The 24,691-nt window shown below is 41.9% G+C and overlaps 1 protein-coding gene across 1 annotated transcript in view; it reads right to left on the bottom strand.

Moving 5' to 3' along the window:
* Nucleotides 1–21,742, bottom strand: part of LOC101464714 (uncharacterized) — a 31,478-nt gene extending 9,736 nt beyond the window's left edge. The window contains exons 1-19 of the mRNA XM_004555369.4: nt 21,668–21,742; nt 14,832–14,884; nt 14,290–14,316; nt 14,136–14,204; nt 13,126–13,179; nt 12,902–12,982; nt 12,677–12,739; nt 12,530–12,595; nt 11,275–11,343; nt 11,145–11,195; nt 9,398–9,502; nt 9,201–9,266; nt 5,692–5,751; nt 5,465–5,536; nt 5,251–5,316; nt 4,972–5,040; nt 4,751–4,810; nt 4,425–4,490; nt 359–424 (exon numbers count right to left, since the gene is read on the bottom strand). Coding sequence (XP_004555426.4) covers nt 359–424; nt 4,425–4,490; nt 4,751–4,810; nt 4,972–5,040; nt 5,251–5,316; nt 5,465–5,536; nt 5,692–5,751; nt 9,201–9,266; nt 9,398–9,502; nt 11,145–11,195; nt 11,275–11,343; nt 12,530–12,595; nt 12,677–12,739; nt 12,902–12,982; nt 13,126–13,179; nt 14,136–14,204; nt 14,290–14,316; nt 14,832–14,879 — 1,158 coding nt within the window. The 5' untranslated portion in view covers nt 14,880–14,884; nt 21,668–21,742. The remainder of the gene's footprint in view (nt 1–358; nt 425–4,424; nt 4,491–4,750; nt 4,811–4,971; nt 5,041–5,250; nt 5,317–5,464; nt 5,537–5,691; nt 5,752–9,200; nt 9,267–9,397; nt 9,503–11,144; nt 11,196–11,274; nt 11,344–12,529; nt 12,596–12,676; nt 12,740–12,901; nt 12,983–13,125; nt 13,180–14,135; nt 14,205–14,289; nt 14,317–14,831; nt 14,885–21,667) is intronic.
* Between the last annotated feature and the right edge of the window lie 2,949 nt (nt 21,743–24,691).

Genomic DNA, 24,691 nt, shown 5'->3' with positions numbered 1-24,691 from the left:
CTTTTTATTAGGATCAATATCTCCAAACATTGATTGGAGATAAAACAGTGTGTTGAACTGAGGAATCCAGAAGAGAGAAAACAAAAACGAAGCGTAACTCAAGCACCAAGACAAAGTTAAAATGTTGATGTGGAAGTGGTTAAAGTGTGACGACATGAAATCCCACAAAGGAAACGATCTGACAAACAAATAAAAAAACAAGACAAGAATGAAGCAACTCAGTATGAGGTCTGCTTTTATACACAGTTTCAAGATTACACGGGATGCCGTGTGTGAAAGAGGAATATTACTGATTTAGCATAAACACTGAACGTAAAAATCTGAACATGTAATCGCTCTGCGCAGGGCTGACACTGACCTTATCCAACAGGTTGTCAATGCTGCCGGATCTTTTTAAAATTTTAGCCAGGCCTCCTTTTTTCTGCTAAAACAAACACATTTAAGTTACTTTTTAAAATTCATTAAAACATTCAGTAGCAAAAACTGTCTCAGGGAAAATAAAACAGGAACTTGACAACACGCCGACTTTCGATATCAGTAAGCCTCAATGTCACAGTGATTTATTCTAGTACTGTACGGAAGTTTAACCCTCACTGAAGTGTACTTGCATAGTATTTTAATTTCCTCTTATACTTCTACTCCCTTACAGTTATTTGACATCTAAAGTTATTGCTTAATTTTCTTAAAAACACACTTAAGTTAGTAAAATAAAAAATAAAAAAAGCACCGTTCACACATTGTGTGCAAAATGTCCTCACCCGAATATTTTACTCCTTCAGTTAAGTTTCACATAAGCGTATACTACAAGCAGGTAGGTGGAGAGTTTGAGAAACTGGCTGCTTAGAAGTGGACGAGGACATGTCCACGAGGACGTCAACATGTCAAATCGATTTTTATTTCAATTCAATGTGCAGTTGTCAAGATAAGATGTGATGTGTCCAAAGAATTCTTGCAAAAAGTGTAAAACAAACCAAAGAATTATATGTAAATACAGTATTTAGGACTTACTTTAATATTTAAAAAACACAATAAAATAAAAAGGGACCTTCTCTGCTTAATTACTACTTCAACTGTAAGTACTTTAGAGTCTTTTCTTTGTAAGATTTTACTTGTAATAAAGATTTTGACACATCTGCAGAGGTTTTAATTATGTAGATTATTATATAAGTATCAATATTTCATGACACATATTTGAAAGCAGTAAATGACTCATTGCACTCACTGCATCAGATCTAATGTGTGTGGCCAGGTTTCAGTTCATGTTCACATGACTAACGCAGCTACAGTTGATTTTTGTTTTGTTTTTAAAGGAGAAGAAGGTTTTTTTTGTTTTTTAAATCGAGTACCTTTGTGACGGTTGTGTCATTCACATTCTCACAGCTGGCAGATAACTGAGCCTCAGTATTTACCACCAACTCCTGAATTAAAAGCAAAGAACAATAAAAACCAACGTCTCCTCTGTAGCTTGGTGTTTGATTATAAGACCTGGTTCATTAGCGGTTTCAGTAAAAGTTGCGGATGAAGAGATTTGCCATAGAAGTTGGGTTTTTTTGTTTGTTTGTTTGTTTGTTTTTGTTTGAGCCAACAGCTCATCATGAAATCATGAACTCTGTGTGTTGGCTTGGTGACAGACTTGATTTGTCTATGGCACCCTTCCTTTCACCCTGTGACAACCAGGGTAGGCTTCAGCCCCCTACGACTGTAAATTAGATGAGCAATAGAGGACAGACAGAAGGGAGTGTCTGACATGGTGATGCTTAACCAATGTGTGCATTCATCAGAAAGACCAAAGCAAAGCACTTCTGGAAGTTGTAGAGTATTTAGGCAATACCACCACAGTGACAAAACAAAAAAGAAAATCTTCCAAAATATGCATACGTATAACCAGGAAAGTATCACTATGACTGAATATGAAAAATAAGAGAAAAATTGTTTCCTGTACATTTAGCTTTTTTTAGTCTGCCTATGTCAAGTTCTGCTTGTCCCTGAATATAATAAACACGTCTTTGTCATTTCTGTTTTGCTTTCTCTGGTACGTTTAGCCAACAGCATATCTGTAATGCAGGGCACCAATTCTTAAACTGTAAGGCCTATCTATAGTAGACCTGAGAGGTCAAATGCACTGCAACTTAAGAAAACACCTCCCTTTCAAAGTGTTGACGTTTAGATAGTGATTGTTCTCATTTATCACCTTCCCACCATTACCTTCACTTTGCCTGCTCTCTAATCCTTTAATTTACCTTGAAGCACACTCTCACGATCCAATTTTTTATTCCTGTGCACTGCATTTATACTCTTTTGTAAATATTTATTTGGGGGCTTTTTTTGCCTTTTTTGACAGGGTGAGAGAGAGCCGGGGAAGGGGACTCGAGCCCAGGTCACTGCATTTCAGCCATCAGGCATATAGGCACCTGCTCAACCAGTGAGCAACACTAGTACCTGAATTTATATTCTTTAGTAATAAATATAAACTTCACTTTAATTTACATTGTTTTCAACCAGTTTATATTCTAAATGTGGGGAGCATCTTTAAATAATCACTAACATTCATAAACCTTTCTTCTGTAAAACCTTTATTTTCTACTCCAATATAACCAGGGCTGCACATAAGTGGTCTGCAGGTGCGCATTCACTGTCAAAATAAAAGACGCGCACCAGATAAGAAGTTGTAAGGCGCGTTTGCGTACATATAAAAGGCACTGTTTTTGTCCGCTAGAGTGGGATTTTCACAGCATATTTTGCACCACATCTCTGTGCGTTCATCATTTGTTTGAAGCCAGCTCACCTCCTGCAACCACTTTTCTGAGAATACGCGCTTCTTTTGCGGTTCGGACTCCTTCTGACATTTCTTTGGAGGTGGAGGAACACCAAAGTAATTGCTTAAAGGAGCTTCTTCGACATCTTTAAGAGTTCTAAACAAATGTCTGTCCTCCTCCAGAAAATCTTATGTACGCAAACGCGCGTTGCAACTTCTTATCTGATGCGCGTCTTTTATTTTGCCAGCGAATGCGCACCTGCGGACCACTTATGTGCACCCCTGAATATAACCTCCTGCTGGCCTGTGAATCTCTTATCATCCTAACAAACCCCAGCTCCATCATCTTGGATCACAGCTGGTGCTGGTCTGATTAGAGTGGCCCTCCACCTTGCAGCGGTTGTCCAGAGCAGAAAAAAAGACTGCTGTTGTCCGAGATGGTTGAGTGTGACCACAGGATGAGCTCCTCAGCAGTCCTGGTGTGAAATCTTTTATAATCCTTCTAGTTTGCATTATTGGGTGTGTGTCTGCTTTGATTAAAGGTTGGTGCCAACCTTGGCAGATGTAGCTTGTAGCTGTCTGTTAGGCTCCACCTCCTTTCTCCTATACACAGTAGAAAAAGGTTTTCACCACCAACTGGCGTTTTCATCAGTCAGTTAGCAGTGTCTGGTTCAATCACCCTCAGATTTCTGGCTTCAGATATGAATATTATAATAACACAAAGTCCTCCAACGTTTGTTAAAAACTCTTTTTTGTTGACACTTTTGCCTCCATTATCTTCACTGAGCTGTTTACTCTTTTAACTTATCTTAACACATACACTATAAACTCCATTTCCCCCCCATGTTCTCCACTTTACACCTTTTAGTATTTTACTGACCACCACATGAACCCTACCTGAGTTTCCTTCAGCTTAAACCAATATTTGCAGTAGTTCATGTTTTTCCTACAGACGTAAGATTTAAGATGTTTGTGCGTGTGCATGTACCAAAGGTGCAAAAAAAGTATTTCTGCATGTGCATATGAATGGATTTGAGTGCTGCAAAAGACTGACTCTGAAATACATTTTTAAAAAGCCACTTTTAAGTTTCTCCTCTGCAAACATTTTAACTGTTGTGTATTTCATGATGTAGCAGAATGATGTAATTCAGCTGCCTCGCCTGCGAGTCTCATGTCACGTGGGTGAACTTGGACTGCATGGGTGCTGCAGCTCTCAGCGAACATCTAGAGCAGTATGAGGACATGCCGCGTGTCCAAGATGGTCGAACTGGAGTCTATTTAATGGTGGAATGAGGTCCTCTATGGAGAAGAAGCTGAATGATATTTGCACTGCCACAGTAAAAACTAGTCTGGAACATAAGAGATGGGGGTAGGTTGGAAAAGTAAGTAGTGACTGAACTTTTAAAATTAGAGATGGACGACTGTTCCGCACTTTTTATTTTCTAATACAGACTAGAAATAGATAAAAATAAGTCCGCAAATGTATCTGGGTGGCCTCCCCAAATGCACACTAGTTATTGAGAGCCTGTCATTTAATAATTTCAGCGGTTTACACAACCCCTGCCGGGCATCCCTTCTCCAGGAGTTTTGGGGAAAAAAATTATATTTTCTTGGTGACATCAGAACAATTAATTGGAATTACATCAAGATAATATTAAATGATCCTCACCTTTGACTGGGCTACAGTCAGATCATCATTGGAGTTGGGTAAGTCACCATGCAGGGACTGCTGGTCCTGAAACAAAATTTTTTGTTTGAGTAGTTATGAAAAACATCATGGGAGTCAGGGAATGTTTTATCAGATTTTCTAACTGATCACTTTCAGCTTTGGCTTGTTTCGGCAACTTCTTTAACATCCCAGCGTGTCGTAGTTTTTTTTCCCTGAGACAAACAGGAACAGTATGCTCGTGCTCATTTATCACAGATCTCTGTGTGTACATTAAAATTCCACGTGACGTTATCTCTGCTGCCACTACAGCAGCTGCTGGACCTCACCTTGTTTTTAGACAGGCTGTCGCTGCTGGCAGAAAGCTCACTGTGGGCACTCAGATTCTCCTGAAACACCAAAGTCATTTGAGAGGGAAAAAAAATATACCGATAAACTAAAATTAATGTTTCTGTCCACGTATTTCTAAGGCAAATAAGTTCTCCTAAAAGTTAAACCATTATTTTAACAATTTAAATTGTTATTTTGAACAGTTCTGTTGCAAGCTCACCTGCGTTGGCGTCTCAGCGGCTGGTTTTTTTGGCTTTTTAAGGAAACCAAACAAGTAGCTTCCCTTTTCCTAAGATAGATTAGATAAAACATGATGATGACCACACATCTCCATCTTTCCACAAACACAAGAGAATTGATATTGATGATCTAAACGCATGTACAAAATTAGAGCTTCCGAACAAAAACAACTCCATGGCAGCTTGTCTAACTCCCTCCCTCGGCCTCTATCCTCTTGTGCAAGAGAATTTCCTCATTTGCTAAAGATAAGAAAACTTACATGAGACATCTCTGATGTTTTCTCCTCTTCTTCTAGGTCTTCAGAATTACTGTCTGCTTTATTGTCCTGCCCAAAAAATAAGAGCGTGCAATTTGATTATCAGGTGATGGAAGCAGTAACCTAATCATGCGAGCTTATGTCTTTTGTGTGACTAGTTACGCAATACATGTGCATATAATCTGGTATGTTTTATGTGTATTTTTGATGATTCTACCTGATCAGTTTGAAGACTTTCTGTTGGTTTCCACCTCTTCTTTAACATCCCACTGTACCATTGGTTTTTTTCCTGAAACAGACACGAACAGCATGCTCATGCTCGGTTATTCTACCCAAAGTCAGACAACTAATTTTGCAGGTAAATATACCACTGAGCTGTATGTGTACACTGTAATTCCAGATAACATTATCTCTGCTGCCACTACAGCAGCTACAGGGCCTCACCTTGTTTTCAGACAGGCTGTCGCTGCTGGCAGAAAGGTCACTGTGAGAACTCAGATTCTCCTGAAACACCAAAATGATTTCAGATTTTAAAAAAGATAATAACACTAATATTATCCAAAAAGTTGATTCTGGACTCAGCATTTTCAGTGGGAGAAACATTTCGCCACTCATCCAAATGACTTCTTCAGTCCCGGCTAACTGCCTGTTTCCCCAGATGAAACAATGGTCTGATTGTTTCATCTGGGGAAACAGTCACTAAAACGTTGGAGGTGGTTCATAGGAGATTACAGGACCCCAACCTCAGCAACAGGACCACTCTCAGGACCGACCAAATGTGTTTGTGTCTTCATTCCACCTATTTCACATGCAAGGGTCAGTACTACAGACAGAAAAATGGGTGTGCCATGGGTTCCCCAGTTTCACCCATTGTGGCCAACTTGTACATGGAAAAAATGGAAAAGAGGGCTTTGTTATCCTACCCTGGAACATCATCAAGTCATTAGTTTAGGTATGTGGATGACACCTGTTCAGTTCAGTTCATTTTTATTTCAAACATATACATTCACCAACATTTCATAATATCATTCCATGCAGTTGTTTGAAAAGGAGTAGGCAGAAGTATGTATTTATTTAGCCCGACCCCCTCAGGTTTACATCTTAATCATTTCCTCGTCATCTAAATTTAAACAAGAAAAACGTATACAATGGTTTCAACTTTTCTCACATTCGACTAAAACTATGTTTAGATTTACTATTTTGCAAAGGAAAATAAACATCACTTTGACTGCTGTCTTGGGTTAATTGCATTTTCTTCATTCTTTTACTTATTTAAAATTTATTTTTTGAGTTTTATTTTAAACTGGTTTATATCACTACTGACTAGAGATGGACCGATCCGATATTACGTATCGGTATCGGTCCGATACGGACCTAAATTACTGGATCGGATATCGGAGAGAAATAAAAAATGTAATCCGATCCGAAGTATCACAAAATCACCTCACAAAACGCGCTACTTGGCGTAACCCAGATCGGCGCATCGGAGCAGTATGTGTCACGTGATAGAGCGGCTGTTTGGCGGTCTGTTGGAGCATTTGGAGCCTCGTACGTGCTTCCTAACTGCGGCATTTCATCTCGGCGAAAACTATCCCAGAGAAGTAAAGCAAGTGTGTAAGTTCATCCCTGAATGTTTGCATAGTATTTCCACGTTAAGCTTAACAACTGATATATTGAGCCACAGCTGGACTGGCCATCGGAGTTCCATATTGAGGTGAAAAGGAAGCGATTTGTCCCATACTTCAGCTAGAATTAAAAAATAGACACAAAGCTGGAGTTATTCTGTCTTTGCTGCGCAGTTGCATCTACTTCTCTCATTCCCTCCCCCTTCCTCTCCTGTTATTACTTCAAACATGAAACTGATCAATCATCAGCTGATCGGCTTTTCTGCCGCAAGTCCCGTCTTTCTTGTTTGTTTATCGCCCACTTTGCGCTAGAAAGAGGAGACCAGCGGCATGTTTAAGCGTGAAAAGCTGTTGTTAGAATGTATTTAACATTACTTTCTAGTATCAGCTGATGTTTGCTGGGGCCACAGCTGTAAAAGCTGCTGGTCATGATATCTGTTTGGATATGTGGTGAGAGGGAAACATGAAGATGAATCCAGGAGATGTCCTTACTGAATCGTCAGAGCTGAGCAGGTGATGGAGAAACAGGTTTACCTTTTAGGTGACATGAATGAGTTGAAGGGAAGTTATGAACTGTTTCTGAGAGACAAATAACACCAAGATCCTTTTCTAAGTAGCTGACGGCTGGTAACTGTGCAGGGGCGGGTCTAGCAAAGCTTTGTCAGGGGCCAGGTAGGGCACTAATAGGGAGAGGGGGGCACAAAGAAATACTTTTCTTTGTTATGTCATTTAAAAACTTTGAATAAATAATTATCTGAATCTTACAACAAAAGTGGTCATCTGATTAAATGTATAGAAATCCATTATTGTATATAGTAACTAATAAGTCTAATATACACCCTAGTAAGCTATAGTACTTTTTCCTTTGGAAAGGTACCATCTGTGCAGTCTGCAATTCTGTTGAAGCAAGATGTTGAATCTATTTAAATATTGAAGAAAAATAATTGATTTCTGTGCATTTGTTTTACACTTGCATTAAATTAAAGTTGATTACATCGATTAAGGGCGGGGGGTGGTTCCCTAATATTTTTGCTGGGAGTTGGCAACCCTATTAGTTAGGTTGCTTAATATATCCACTAAGTACTCTTTAAAATACCAGAATAGGGAGGATGGTGTAGGTTTAAATTTATTAGATTGATCAGTGTTGCTGAACTATAAAATGGAGTGCATTTTTTGCATACAGGTATAACAGAATAGCTTCAATCTCTTGTTTTTTAAAACTTGAGTATGAACTTATACAAAATGCAGCAATATATTTATAAAAAAACAGTTTTATTGATTACAAAATACGCTATATCGGATTCATATCGTATCGGCAGATATCCAAATTTATGATATCGGAATCGGTATCGGACATTAAAAAGTGGTATCGTGCCATCTCTACTACTGACCTTCATTTCTTCTTTTAACTCATTCCAGAATTTAACTCCCGCTATTGAAATAGACATCCTTTTAAAAGTTGTTCTTACTCTTTGTATTTTTAAATTCCACTTCCCTCTAAAATTATACCTCCCTTCTCTCTCTAAGAACCATTTACTTATTTCGACTGGGAGCATCCCTTTCCTTGCTTTATATATTATTTGCACTGTTTTAAACTTTACCAGATCCTGGAATTTTATAGCTTGCGTCTTAATAAAGAGTGCATTTGTGTGAGCCCTATACCCCTCCTGATCCTGAGATTTGATTGTCTGGGTGAAAATCAAATCTCAGGATGTACCACAATTCACGGATCACATTGACTCGGTGGACCAACACATCAAATTCACCAGGGAGGATATGAAAAGTGGCAGGTTAGCCTCTTAGACTGTGAGATTTCTATCAGTAATGGGGGACATTTAAAAGTTGACGTATACCGTAAACCTACACATATGGATCAGTATTTAAGGTTTGACTCTCATCATCCACTGGAGCACAAACCTGGTATCATCAGGATGCTAGAACACAGAGCAAACACCATCCCCACAGACACAGTGGCCAGGGAAGCAGAAGAACATTTTTATTTCTACATTTTACATCATTTTATTATTTAAGAAATAGTGCACACTCACTTGTGCTGACATCTCATTTGGTGATTTTTTTTGTTTGTTTTTAAGGATACCAGAGAAGAAACCTCTCTTTCCCTGGAAAGGAATGTTTGTTTGTTTTCTTTTGGCATAAACACAGCAGCAAAATTAATTCAAGGTTACTCCAGACTGCTGCTGTACGGCTTATGAACAGGATCTAAATACATACACAGAATTAGAGCTTTGTGTTTAAATGATGGCATCTTTGCCTCTTTCCTCCTGTGGAGTTTCTCCCCAATGCTAATGCCACTGCAACAAAACTTACATGGGACGTTTCTGATGTTTTCGCCTCTTCTTCTCCTTCTTCAGCATCACTGACGGCTTTACTGACCTGAGAGCAAACAAGAAAAAAAGAGTCAAAAAAAATTATCCAACATTAAGTCTACACACTAATCATATAATGTGTGCGTTTTAAATGGAAAAGCAGAACTTTACTTTTAATATTCTTTTATCAGTTTGTACCTGTTTGGGTTCTGCGGTTTTTTCTTGCTTGATTTTCTCTACAGATTGTTGGTTTTCTGAGGCCACTTCTTCTGTGCTAGAATCTGGACTCTGCTTTCTGCTGGCCTGAAAAAAGAGTCAACAATGTGATTGATAAACAAAAAACAAGACGCAAAAAACCCCCCCCACAAAAACAAATGTGGCTATACCCTAAAGCACGGGCGCCAACATCTACAATTTCTTTACATATGAAACAAGTTGGTCATTAACCAAAACAAAGTATTGTAACAGGCAAATGCGGCTCTCAACAAAGTTACAAATGAAGTGACGTCATGTGAAAACTTAGTAGGCAGTAAACAAAGTAGACCCCAAAAAACATGTTAAAGACAGGAAGTGTGATTTTATGCACAGTGTTGGGGAGTATACATGTACAACTGTTACGTATTTAAAATACAAAATATGAGTGACTGTATTCCGTTACAGTTACCGTTTAAAAAGGTAGTATTCAGAATACAGTTACTTTGTTGAAATAAATGGATTATTTTCCTGTTTCATATGTTAGGCTGTGCCCTTTTTGGTAATTCCACGCCGGTGGAAACCCGAACAAAACACGCATTAAGAGGCTCTAATGCCTGTGTCTCAATCTCAGGGCCCATGTCACCTCGACTTGCAGCCCGCATAATCACATGAAGAAATATTTTTTAAAATTATTATTTAAAAAATGATTTAATATGAAGGCAATAGGCAGAGTTTTACAGGCATAGCCCTAAAGAATGTAGCCTCATGGGCAGTGTAGTGCTGCAGGGAGAATGGACTGCCATACCCATTATGTGTCTGTGAGCGCGAGGAGGGAGAAAAAGGAGAGTCGAACAGTAAGAGTTGTGACCGACCAGAAACGGGAGATGGGAGCATGTAAATATAAAAATAACCACTGCAGCCAAAAAGAGTGCCTGACGAGCCCAGTTGTAAGTAAGCTATTAAGACTCGAAGGTTCCGTTGGAGCAGCCTTTCAACGCCGCTCTTTGTCTCTCGCTAGCAAACTTGACCCAGACAACAAAGTAAAGCTAGTTTTCGGCTACGAGCCCAACACGGAACCCGACGTATTAGCCAGAGGTCCCTTTACTACGGTTCGGAGCCGCAGACCTGTTTTATATACGCGGGGAATAGTTTTCTATACGAGATCGCTGCTAAAAGTGCAGCCTTACCTAATGTCCACCCTACTGTTACTCATTTTATATTAAGATTTAAAAATCTAGTTAGTATTGGTATGGCGAGCAACCTTCAGTAAAAGTAATAAATCACACAGCAATAGTACATTCATGTAGTTGTAAAAAGCACGATAATATATTAAGTAATCCAAAGTATTCAGAATACCTACGTAACGGAATACGTTACTAAATACATTTTGGGGCATGTATTCTGTAATCTGTAGTGGAATACATTTTAAAAGTAACCTTGCCAACACTGTTCATGCACCAACTTTCACGTGCTTGCACATCTTGGTGGATTGTTAAAATAGGAAAGTGTTTATAAACACCAGAGCTAAATTAAACCAACAAGTTGTTTTCAATTTGTGCAGCCAAAGATATATTTTGTGTTATCGTCTTATTAAATATTCGATCATTTTTGAAAGTAAAGCAACATCAAGGCAAAGTGAAGAAAACCCACACAGTGCAGTTAACACCACCGCGACCATCAGTCAAAGTGTTTGAGAGACAGTAACGCGCAGCAGCCACCACTAACAGAAAGCTCAGGCTGGGCTTCGTACCTTTGGCGATGACTTGAATTGCAACCCTTTCATTACTGCTTTCAGAACGCCCTGCCAACCACAGTCACATGTCACAAAAACAGCTGAGATCACTGACAGTGGAGCGCTTGGTAACACGCATGACACATACCGGTTTGCTGTCGGGAGCCTGTTTGACTGGGACGTCATCAGTCTTTTCCTCTCCATTCGTCATGTAACCCTGAGTAGGAAAAAAAGAAAGCTCAGCACACCAATCCACATTAAAACTAAACTCTGACTACTCAGCTGACCAGAAAGGCTCAGAAAGAGTCACAAACAGCAGCTCTCATATGTGGAGAGACCTGGCAAAATGGGCTGGATTATTATTCTTATTTATTTAAATGCTGCAGAGATCTTTAACTTTTTAATCTCATGATGTGATGTACTTTGTTTATACAGATACTATGTTTTTATTTTTTGTTAATGCTTCAAATTCTCATATTTTCAAAATTTTCCCAACTTTGATGTGAGCGACTGAAGCGACTACCAATGAGAGTGAAGGACACTGGTGATTCATTTGTGGCAAGGTGGTAAATACACAAGATTGTTACTTAGGCAATTGGCACATTTTCTAGCAAGTGACCATCAACGACAAAGCAATGTGTGACAATGTGCGCTTTTTGTCTGGACGCCGCTTTATGTTTCATTTATACATCTGCGTTGAATCTATGTAGACCTTACAATGTAGCCCACAAGACTATCCAAAGACAGCATTCACACCTGTGCAGGTGGATGAACATTAGTTTGCCCTACTGCACAGGGTTTCGGGAAAGTTTCGATTACAATGTACCTACCACAGATTCAACGCAGAACAAAACATCCCTTATTAGTCCTAACACTGATTCCTCTGCTTGAGGGTTTCCAGACTGGCAAGAAGACAGGACAAGGGGCGAGTCAAGATTATTAAAATGGAGGGGAAATTGTTTCTAGGGAGGAACAGGCATCATAATTTAAAAGAAATATTCATTTATATAATGAAAAATAGGATTTCGCCACTTCCACATCCATCATTAACTAATTTTGAAACAACTTGTTGTGCATCACTGCTTACAGAACAGTATAAACAACAAGTAGATACATTAGCCTGAAACAGTGCAAAAGTACACACACACACACACACCCTGATATGCTAACACAAAATGTTAAAGCTTGTCTAAAGCCCTGCTGTGCATTTACACTGAACAGCTGGAGGTGCTTTGCTAACAGTGAAAGTGGGCGCTCTCCCTTTTTGGCTCCACTGAAATATTCCAGTCAGCATTGAGTTATTACCCTACAACAAAGCACACGTGTAGAGAAAGAGCAAGACATTGTATGTACTGTGCATGAACTAAGCCTGAGCTGAGCATTATTGGGTGCAGTTCAAATACCTGTTTGAAGTCTGCATCATCTTTGGGAACCGCAGCAGCTTCAAGTTGCTCAGTTTCTTTGGCACTCTGGAAAGAAAGAGGAAGGTTTTGATCTGGGAGTTTATGAAAAGAAGCGAGGAGGAAGATGGTACTTTGCTGCGTTTGTACCTCTGTGACCTTGGTCTGTGCGCTCGGCCTGCGTTGGCTGTATCTGGTTGGGGCGTTCAGTTCCTGCAAACACAAAACGCCCCACATGGAACAATAACAAAAGACATATGGAACAGGAAAGAAACATGAAACCCTGAGAAGCTCCAAACTCATGTTCATTTCAACATGAAAACAGAAAACAGTAAAACAATAGTTTTACATTGACCCTGAGAAAATGTGCTGTACCTTCTCTGTGGGTCTGGGTGGGACCACGGGCGTCTCAGGTGGTTTATCTTTTGTCTGTTGTTGCTTCACATTTCCATCGTTCTGATAAAGAAAAAAAAAGTTGTAAACTTGTTTTTAAAGGTCACACAAATGAGCGAGATATCTGAAGTAGGAAAATGAAGGAAAGCTGTAATGATGTAAGTGGTAAACAGCAGTAGTGGAGAAGCAACACAATGTGTACACACCCCATTGTATGCTGCTGTGACTTTTTTCAGTCTGTATTGTGTGTGACTCAGTTCCTGTGGAGAAAATACAAATCTGGTTTGAAATAAATGAGTACAGTAGAACAATTTAAAACAGATTTTTAGAAACCACACAGTTTTTTAGACTGAAGAGCCACTTTCACACAAAACTGTAGAGAATCCTGTCAGAACATTATTCAAAGTTCATCTTTCTCACATTCAGGGCAAAGCAGGAGTAACTTTGATTACTGGAAATGCTCTGCGTGCTTTTCACAGGCAGACACTCACTACCTGTGAATTCACCTGACACTTATTTGTTCTAATCTCACACTGGTACAAATTGCTGACATCACAAAGACTCTGCTCAAGCGCTGGCAGGTTACAGACCGGCTGATGAACGATCTGACTGCGTTCTCACATCACTTGTGTCAGTGTTCAAGGCTGGCAGGCATGTGTGAAAACAGCTTAAGAAAAATGTTTAGGCTGAATAAGATAAGATTTCCCAAAAAACAAAAAAATAACATAATAGTTTAAATAAATAAGAATGGCCCATAAAGTAAAACGATATAAGGTAAAAATTAACAATGTACACAAAAAAAAAATTAACACAAAGGAAAAAATATAATAAAATTTAAGATCTTAAAAATGACTAAAACAAATCAGATGTGATCAAATGATCAGTTAGTAAAAGTCTAATTGATTAAAGCCAATAAAGCTTCTTCTGTAATAAAAGAAAAATTTGTCACCTGTATTACAGAAGAAGCTTTATTGGCTTTTAATAAATGACCAAAATTATAAAGCAGATATTTCTTTTGTACTCAGAGGTCATCCCATTCAAAAACAATCTCACACCTAACGTCCATACGGGAAGAAGCCGTTTTTGAACAGTTCAGCTCCTGTTAGCTTCATCATTTCAATGAAAAATCAAATAAGTCAGCATGTATTATTATCATTAACCATTTGATGTCAATACATTTGAAATCTTTTATTTTCTGTGCACACGTAGGACTTACAGAATCTGTCGGTCTCTGAGGAACAGCAGGAGGGGGTTTCTCAGGTCTCTGTGGTTCATTTCTTTTTATCTGAAAATATGTTTATAATATATTTACAGCATGTGATTATTTTAAACACCAGCTTAATTATTTATTTATGTGTTTATCACTCTACCTCTGTGGGCTTCGGAGGAGGTTTGGGCTATAAATGGAGAAGAGAGAGAAAAAAAGAGAAGCTGTTAGCTATGCTAAGTACTGTTTGGGCTTTGGGCGTTTAAAGGTTTAGCTTGTAATCTATTAGGCAAATATTAACAAGATGTGCGATTAGTCTCTAATATTCTCTGCAGCAGCTCAGACATACAGCATACATAAATAACAATTTGCAGCCATAACAAGAACAAGATATTGTGCAGCTTTTTGTGATGAAGTCAGTCCAGGATTAGAAGACACAGTAAACACTAAGATGACCTGAAAACACAGACAAAATAACTCCTCCAGCATCGTTCCTGCAAAGTGCTTGAAAGATTCTACAGAAAAACTTGTTCAGTGTAAAATGCAGCTTGTACACTGACTAATTTGTGCAAGTACTCTCAATTTACTTCAACACTTAAAACATCTGCACTGCAGGCTGTATATACATTTACAGCACCGTATGGGTGATGTGTTGGGGTTGTGCATTGCTTGTGTTTGTTCTGTGTTAACTGTAAATGTTCTCACCGACTTTGGTTTCTTCTTGACTTCTGGTTTCATCATACACACCTCCATCCTGCCTGCAGAGAGAGATAAAGGGTTTAACTTCTTTGTGATGGCAGCATCACCATTTGTATGCCAACGGGAGCAGCAGCAGCAGTAAGAGACCACCTTCCACCATTCAGCACAGCAAATATCGACTTGTCCACAGTTTATTGCATTCACTAGTTCATGCATTTATTACTTCCAGGCTGAACTACTGTAATTCATTATTATCAGGATGTCCTAAAAACTCCCTGAAAAGCCTTCAGCTAATCCAAAATGCTGCAGCAAGAGTCCTGACAGGGACTAGAAAGAGAGAGCATATTTCTCCTGTTTTGGCTTCCCTTCATTGGCTTCCTGTTAAATCCAGAATTGAATTCAAAATCCTGCTCCTCACATACAAGGTCTTAAATAATCAGGCCCCATCTTATCTTAATGACCTTGTAGTACCATATCACCCTATCAGAACACTTCGCTCTCACACTGGTGCCTTCCTTGTTGTTCCTAGAGTATTTAAAAGTTGAATGGGAGGGAGAGCCTTCAGTTTTCAGGCCCCTCTTCTGTGGAACCAGCTTCCAGCTTGGATTTGGGAGACAGACACTATCTCTACATTCAAGATTAGGCTTAAAACTTTCCTTTTTGCTAAAGCATATAGTTAGGGCTGGACCAGGTGATCCTGAATCCTCCCTTAGTTATGCTGCAATAGATGTAGGCTGCCGGGGGATTCCCATGATGCATTGAGTTTTTCCTTTCCAGTCACCTTCTCACTCACTATGTGTTAATAGACCTCTCTGCATTGAATCATATCTGTTATTAATCTCTGACTCTCTTCCAGAGCATTTGATTTCATCCATCCATCCATCCATCTTCATCCGCTTATCCGAGGTCGGGTCGCGGGGGTAGCAGCCTAAGCAAAGAGGTCCAGACCTCCCTCTCCCCAGCCACCTCCTCCAGCTTGTCCGGGGGAATACCAAGGCGTTCCCAGGCCAGCCGAGAGATATAATCTCTCCAGCGTGTCCTGGGTCTGCCCCGGGGCCTCCTCCCGGTGGGACATGCCTGGAACACCTCGCCCAGGAGGCGCCCAGGGGGCATCCTTGCCAGATGCCCGAACCACCTCAGCTGGCTCCTTTCGATGTGGAGCAGCAGCTGCTCTACTCTAAGCCCCTCCCGGATGGCCGAACTTCTCACCCTATCTCTAAGGGAGAGGCCAGCCACCCTTCGGAGGAAGCTCATTTCCGCCGCTTGTATCCGCGATCTCGTTCTTTCGGTCACTACCCACAGCTCGTGGCCATAGGTGAGGGTAGGGACGTAGATCGACCGGTAAATTGAGAGCTTCGCTTTTACACTCAGCTCCCTCTTCACCACGACTGACCGGTGCAGCGTCCGCATTACTGCAGCCGCAGCCCCAATCCGTCTGTCGATCTCCAGCTCCCTTCTCCCATCACTCGCGAACAAGACCCCGAGATACTTGAACTCCTCCACTTGGGGCAGGAACTCATCCCCGACCCGGAGTGGGCACTCCACCCTTTTCCGGCTGAGAACCATGGCCTCAGATTTGGAGGTGCTGATCCTCATTCCCGCTGCGTTACACTCGGCTGCGAACCGCTCCAGTGCGAGCTGGAGGCCCTCACCCGATGAAGCCAACAGAACCACATCATCCGCAAAAATCAGAGATGAGATTCTGAGGCCACCAAAGCGAAAGCCCTCCGCCACTTGGCTGCGCCTAGAAATCCTGTCCATAAAAATTATGAACAGAACCGGAGACAAAGGGCAGCCTTGGCGGAGCCCATCACCCACCGGGAACGAGTCCGACTTATTGCCGGCAATGCGAACCAAGCTCTTGCAACGGTTGTATAGGGATTGAATGGCCCGTAGCAATGGGCCAGACACCCCATACTCGCGCAACACCTCCCACAGGACACCCCGAGGGACACGGTCGAATGCCTTCTCCAGGTCCACAAAACACATGTAGACTGGTTGGGCAAACTCCCATGCACCCTCAAGTATCCTCGAGAGGACAAAGAGCTGGTCCAGTGTTCCGCGACCAGGACGAAAACCGCATTGTTCCTCCTGTATCCGAGGTTCGACTAGCGGACGAACCCTCCTCTCCAGCACCCTGGCATAGACTTTCCCGGGGAGGCTGAGGAGTGTGATCCCCCTGTAGTTGGAACACACCCTCCGGTCCCCCTTCTTGAAGATGGGGACCACCACCCCGGTCTGCCAGTCCACAGGTACTGCCCCTGATCTCCACGCAACATTGCAGAGACGTGTCAACCAAGACAGCCCTACAACGTCCAGAGCCTTCAGGAACTCGGGGCGGACCTCATCGACACCAGGGGCTCTGCCACCAAGGAGTTGTTTAACTGCCTCAGTGACCTCGCCCCCGGAAATCGGTGGGTCACACCCCTCATCCCCAGACTCTGCTTCCTCCCCGGAAGACGTGTCAGTGGGATTAAGGAGGTCCTCGAAGTATTCCTTCCACCGCCCGACAATTTTCTCAGTCGACGTCAACAGCGCTCCGCCAGCACTATACACAGTGCAGGTAGAGCACCGCTTTCCCCTCCTGAGACGCCTGACGGTTTGCCAGAATCTCTTCGAGGCAGTCCGAAAGTCTTTTTCCATGGCCTCTCCGAACTCCTCCCACACCCGAGTTTTTGCTTCAGCCACTGCCCGAGCCGCATTCCGCTTGGCCTGTCGATACCTGTCGGCTGCCTCCGGAGTCCCACAGGCTAACCAAGCCCGATAGGCCTCCTTCTTCAGCCTGGTGGCTCCCTTCACCTCTGGTGTCCACCATTTGGTTCGGGGATTACCACCACGGCAGGCACCAACCACCTTGCGGCCGCAGCTCAATGCAGCAGCTTCGGCAATGGAGACGCTGAACATGGTCCATTCGGACTCAATGTCCCCAGTCTCCCTCGGAATGCTGTTGAAGCTCTGCCGGAGGTGTGCGTTGAAGATCTCGCGGACTGGGGCCTCTGCTAGACGTTCCCAGCACACCCTCACTACGCGTTTAGGTGCACCAGGTCTGTCCAGCGTCCTCCCCCGCCACCTGATCCAACTCACCACCAGGTGGTGATCAGTTGACAGCTCAGCCCCTCTCTTTACCCGAGTGTCCAGAACATATGGTCGCAGGTCTGGTGATACGATTACAAAATCGATCATCGACCTACGGCCTAGAGCATCCTGGTGCCACGTGCACTTATGGACACTCTTATGTTCGAACAGGGTGTTCGTTATGGCCAAACTGTGATTAGCACAGAAGTCCAATAACAAAGCACCGCTCGGGTTCAGATCAGGGAGGCCGTTCCTCCCAATCACGCCCCTCCAGGTCTCGCTGTCGTTACCCACGTGAGCATTGAAGTCTCCCAGCAGGACAACAGAGTCTCCAGGTGGAGCACCTTCCAGCACCCCCCCCAGGGACTCTAAGAAGGCTGGGTACTCCGAACTGCCACTCGGCGCATAAGCGCAGATGACAGTCAGGACCCGTTCCCCGACCCTAAGGCGCAGGGAACAAACCCTCTCGTCCACCGGGAAAAACCCCAACGTACCGGCAGCAAGCCGAGGGGATATAAGAATACCCACCCCAGCCCGCCGCCTCTCACCAGGGGCAACTCCAGACTGAGACAGAGTCCAGCCCCTCTCCAGGAGACTGGTTCCAGAGCCCAGACAATGCGTAGAGGTGAGCCCAACTATATCTAGCCGGTACCTCTCAACCTCACGCACCAACTCAGGCTCCTTCCCCACCAGAGAGGTGACATTCCATGTCCCTATTGCCAGTCTTGGCAGCCGGGGGTCGGTCCGCCAGGGCCTCCGCTCCTGGCCGCCACCCGGCTCACAATGCACCCGACCCCTATGGCGCCTCCTGCGGGTGGTGGGCCTGCGGGAGGATGGGCCCATGTCTCCTCTTCGGGCTGTGCCCGGCCGGGCCCCATGGACTAAGGCCCGGCCACCAGACGCTCGCCCTCGGGCACCCTCCCCGGGCCTGGCTCCAGGGCGGGGCCCCGGTAACCCTATCCCGGGCAGGGTAAACTGTTCCCTCGATATTCTTTTCATGGGGGTCTTCTGAATCGCTCTTTGTCTGGTCCCTCACCCAGGACCAGTTTGCCATGGGAGACCCTACCAGGGGGCAAAAGCCCCCAGACAACATAGCCCCTGGGATCCCTGGGACACACAAACCCCTCCACCACAGTAAGGTAGCGATTCAAGGAGGAGCATTTGATTTCAGCTATATATAAATTTTAAATAAACACGAAAAGTAATATTTTCAGCCATATGTACATACTGTTACAGTGGTGCATGCTTCTATTAAACATATTTATTTCAAATGATGAGGTCAGCATATGTAGAATCCTCTGAATCAAAAGCTCAGGCTTAAGACTGTTCTCAGTGCTCAATATTAGATAGTGTTTTTTAAAAAATAATATGGCCGTGTTAGCTCTGGCTGTGTGAACAGAAGCCACCCACCTGCTGTTCAAACCTTATGACCATGAAGGGCAGCCAATCAGAAGAAAGAAAGCTCAAAAGGAGAGGAGCTTAAAGAGCTCGTTTCAGATACAGGATGAACCGAGTAGTGATGGGATTTCCGGCTCTTTTTAGAGAGCCGGCTCTTTCGGCTCGGCTCACTAAAAAGAGCCGGCTCTTTCGGCTCCGAACCGGCTCTTCAGGTTGTTTTGTTGCTTTAATTAATTTATTATTCACAATAATATAAAATTATGCACAAAAGGAATTACTAACGTAAAAAAGTGGTTTTATTTATATATGTTTATATATAAATATATGCGGTGGCCCCTAGAGACAAAATCCTCTATGCTGTTGCATGCTGGGGGAGCAGGCTGAGGGTCGCAGATGCCAACAGACTTAATAAACTAATCCGTAAGGCCAGCAATGTTGTGGGGATGGAGCTGGACACCCTCAAGGTGGTGTCGGAGAGGCGGATGCTGTCCAAGATAAAGACAATGTTGGATAACACCTCCCACCCTCTCCATGACATGCTGGTCAGTCACAGGAGCACGTTCAGTGAGAGACTGAGATTACCGAAAAGCACCACTGAACGACACAGGAAATCTTTCCTGCCTGTGGCCATCTCCCTGTACAACGCATCCACTTAACACACTGTTTACTGCTACAACTACACATGTTTCTTTTCCGACTATTTATTTATGAGTGACTTATGTATGTATGTATATATATGTATATATTGTACTATTCTTAGTGTATTGTCTGTCTTGTCTTAATGTTGGTTTAAAATGGAGCACTGTAACAAAAAATAATTTCCCCCAGGGATCAATAAAGTATTCTGATTCTGAAAACACGTACAAACTCCAAAACACATTTCTAGCATGAACTGAACTTCCAAAGCAGAGCTACTAGATCACTTAAATTACACAATTGAAAGCATGTGTGTATTGTTTGTGTATTTATACACAGGCACTCAAATATATTCAAATAATTAAAAAAAAAGTTCATCTACCTGTTACTATCACACACCAAATCCGGTCGTTGGGTACTTGCTGGATTGTGTAGCCACAAGATAACAAAAGCTAAACACTGCGCCCAGCATCCTGGAGCACTTCTGTTGTCTTTTGTAAGTGTTTTGAGTTTTTACGTGCTTCGGAGTTTGTACGTGTTTTTACGTGTTTTGGAGTTTTTAGTGTTTTGGAGTTTGTACGTGTTTTTACGTGTTTTGGAGTTTGTACATGCTTCAGAGTTCGTACGTGATTTGAAGTTTGTATGTGCTTTGTCTCTAGGGACCACTGTAAATATACTTTTATTTATTCACTCCACATAAAATGTAATAAATAAATCATATAATACAAAAATCAACTATTCACATTTCAACTTTTAACTATTTAAATTTTCAGCTGTTTCCTTTTACAAATTTAAAGTGAAAACAACACAAAACACTGCAAAACACAATTAAATATAAATTATAATATGAAAACAAAAAGAACATGCACATTCTGTCATATGGGCCCGCATGAATCCGCACTTTCTGAATCCTTTATCATCTGCAACCGAAAATAGTTGTGGATGATTACTATACCTTTCTAATGTGACGTTGTTGTCCCTGGCTCTCTTTCTCTCTCTCTGGCTCTGTTCCTGTGCTACTGAGTGTAACTACCGCCCCTCCCCCCTCTGCCCAGCGTAAAGCACAAGGCTCGCGTGCAGAGTGAAGCGGAAAAAAGTGCGAGACAGAGGCTGAGAGAAAAAAAAAAAAAACCACGAGCCGTCACGGCTCGCGATAAGGAGCCGGCTCTCGTCGTTCACGTCAAAGAGCCGGCTCTAAGAGCCATTTCGTTCGCGAACGACCCATCACTAGAACCGAGGGTCTGCACCAAGGCTAAAGTAAAGTAAGGCTAAACTGTGAATCACGCAAAGCTACTCTAAAAGGGTTCAAACTAAAAAAAAAAATTAACGGTTCATTGAACGCCCGCTCCCCATTTCCTATTGCAGCTTTTAAGTTTAACTTTTCGAGGGTTGACTCACAAACATTTGCTCTTACTGTTTAGTTTTTAGTTGCTCCAGGCGTTGCGATTAAGGAATTAATCACAAATATTCTGACTGAATTGTTTTCACGCTACCAATTACAAATACAACCATGCAATTTATACTCACAGTGCTTCTCAAAACTGAAGAAATGTATTTGAGTCAATAATAAACCGTAAGCTTACAGGACCTGACCAACTACAGTGTCAACACTGGAAACCAAAAATAACGCAGGTTAGCTTCCACTGTGCGTATATTTAACTGTAAATGATAAACAAGAAGCTTGTACACAGACAGAAAGTCCCGTCGATGTCTCACTGAGCAGTTTCACCTACCGGAGGTTTGAAGACGCCGCAGACACTCGTGGACATCTAATTTGTAATAAACAAAATCAGTGCGGAGCAAACCGACGACTCCTTCACGGTCAGGGCATTCTCAGGAGTTTTTAAAACTTCTCCAAATCCGCACATCTGCACACTGGTGCGTTCAGGAGTTCCGCGAAAAGCTGCGAAATCACATCTTCGAGTGGAACGCAGCGGTTTTATTTTGTTTTTGTAATTTTAAGTACAATTCTGAACTGAAATGAACTTTACTTATCCTTACCAGAATGAAAAACAACATGAAAAAGATCTAGCTGCTTCATTTTCCAGTGAGATGTAGCACGTACAGGCAACTACTGACAGACTAATACAGTGGATTAGACAAATAAGACACACCTTGTAAGCAAACTTTTTCTAGATTGCCCCACTGTAGAAGCCCCATTTACTTTATTTCATTTTATTTTATGTAAAGAACTTTTTTTTTATAATTTTTAGATTATTATTCTTTTGTTTATCAAAAAAGAATAAAACTGATATCATGTAAAAACATATATGCCTACTGCTGAGCACAAAACAGAACAAAGCAAAAAAAATCTAATTCTTTGTCTTGTTTACTTCATTCATTAAACAGGTTACTGTATTTTACAGCTACTTTAACATTTATTTTGCCATGTTTGTCTATTTTACTTTACTGTCTATGTGTGTTATAACATAAAAAGTGTTACAAAACTCTCCTTGATTTCAACAATCTTTGTAATATAATGCTTTATGACTCAAGCATAACACTCTACTTTCACTAAAACTACATTTTTGTTAATGAATTCAAATAAACATCTGTAATTTGGAAACTTGTTCAAAAGATAACATGCTGTTTTTTTGTAAAACTGTACATTTGAAAACTCATGGTCAAAAATAATAATAATTATGTTTTAGCATTAAAATGAAATTTGGATTTGAGAGCTTGTCCATAGTGGTTCGTTAACTATTGCAAAAACACCAGAAAGCTGATTCTGCTCATCTGCACGTGGAATTTTCAGAATCATCCAAGTAAGGAACTGATTAAGCATAAAAAATATTTTGGTAATTGCCAATGCTGTTAATGTAGTGCAGGTAAACCTTACACTAGGTGTTATTCTAATAAATTTGTTAAGCTATATATATATATATATATATATATATATATATATATATATATATATATATATATATATGTGTGTGTGTGTGTGTATGTGTTACATATATATTGTATTTGATATATAAATTAAATATAAAAATTCCCCGCTCACCCCTGCGGGCAGTCTTTATCCTTCAAGCTCAGGTCCCCTACCAGAGGCCTGTGAGTTTGAGGGTCCTGTGCAGTATGTTAGCTGTTCCTAAGACTGCGCTATTCTGGACAGAGATCTCAGATGTTGTTCCCGGGATCTGCTGGAGCCACTCCACCTAGCTTGAGAGTCACCACCTAGTGCTCTGATTACCACTGGGACCACTGTTACCTTCACCCGCCACATCTTCTTGAGCTCTTCTCTGAGCCCTTGGTATTTCTCAAGCTTTTCGTGTTCCTTCTTCCTGTTGCTGCTGTCATTCAGTATCGCTAGGTCTATCACTACTGCAGTCTTCCCCTGCTTGTCCACCACTTACTATGTGCAGTTGGTTAGCCATCACCATTTTGTCCGTCTATATCTGGAAGTCCCACAGGATCTTGCTCGGGCATCTCCCATTTTGACCTCGGGACTTTCAGGTCATACTCCGCACACATTTTTCTGTATTCTGTACCTGGTTATGGCGTTCCATCTATGTCCTGCCTGCGGGCATCTTGCACCCTGCTGTTATGTGCTGGATAGTCTGACAGACATCTTTACACAGCCTGCACCTTGGGTCTTGCCTGGTGCGGTGGATCTAGCCTCAGCTTGTGCTGAGTATGTGCTCATGCATGCTATCTGCCTGTCTCATTCAGTAAGCCCAAGTATTTCGACACCACCCAAAGATAAGATTGTTCGCTGATTGAGAAAAATTTATATATATATAAAACACCCAGCACGCCCCTGCGGGCGGTTTTATCCTTCAAGCTCGGGTCCTCTACCAGAGGCCTGGGAGCTTGAGGGTCCTGCGCAGTATCTTAGCTGTTCCCAGGACTGCGCTCTTCTGGACAGAGATCTCCGATGTTATTCCCGGGATCTGCTGGAGCCAGCCAGGCCATCCATCCATCCATCCATCCATCCATACATACATTCATACATACATCCATACAATAGACTGGTGACCTGTCCAGGGTGTACCCTGGCTCTCACCCGATGGTAGCTGGGATAGGCTCCATCCCTCCCGTGACCCTGACAAGGATAAGCGGAAGAGAATGGATGGACAAACCAAAACACGCCCTAAGCAGCTTCTGTGCTTTAAATCCTCACAGGAAAATAAAACGTTATTCAATCTGGGGAGTTCTTGCAGTCAGTAAATATTTATGAAGTAACTGTTCCTGTATTTCACCTGGTTTTCCCTGTTGTAGATGATGCAATTTCTTTGTCTCCTTTCTGGTTTCAGTGATGTAAAGTCACCTGGAAAGGGGCGTGTTCAGTTAGAGGGTTACCTACCTCTGTGGGAGCCTTGGTCAGTTTCATATGACGTCACTGAAGTCATGTAAGTATTTGAAATCCTAAACGAGATGCAAATTAGAAAATAGTAAAAATCATTGTTCGTGGAAAAACAAACACTGATACATTAAGAGAGACAATAATAACAATAAACAGTGGAAATTCATTGGCTGCAGCCTTTGTCCTTTTAGATCATTTAATTCAATTAAAGGTAACTTTCTAGATTTAAAACAGCCACCAGAAAATATGTTTTGGAAGTAATTAAAAGTCAATAATTAGTTTTTAAAAAAATCCAGTAAAGACTTGACACAGGACCTAAGGGATGGATTTATCTGCTCTCTCTCTCTCTGTGTGTGTGTGTGTGTGTGTGTGTGTGTGTGTGTGTGTGTGTGTGTGTGTGTGTGTGTGTGTGTTGCAGCCATGACAAATCTGTGATTAATTACAAAAAGCA

This window comes from Maylandia zebra, linkage group LG18 (assembly GCF_041146795.1).
Source record: "Maylandia zebra isolate NMK-2024a linkage group LG18, Mzebra_GT3a, whole genome shotgun sequence".
NCBI classification, from domain to species: Eukaryota; Metazoa; Chordata; class Actinopteri; order Cichliformes; family Cichlidae; genus Maylandia; species Maylandia zebra.
This window is presented reverse-complemented; position numbering and strand designations above follow the sequence as displayed.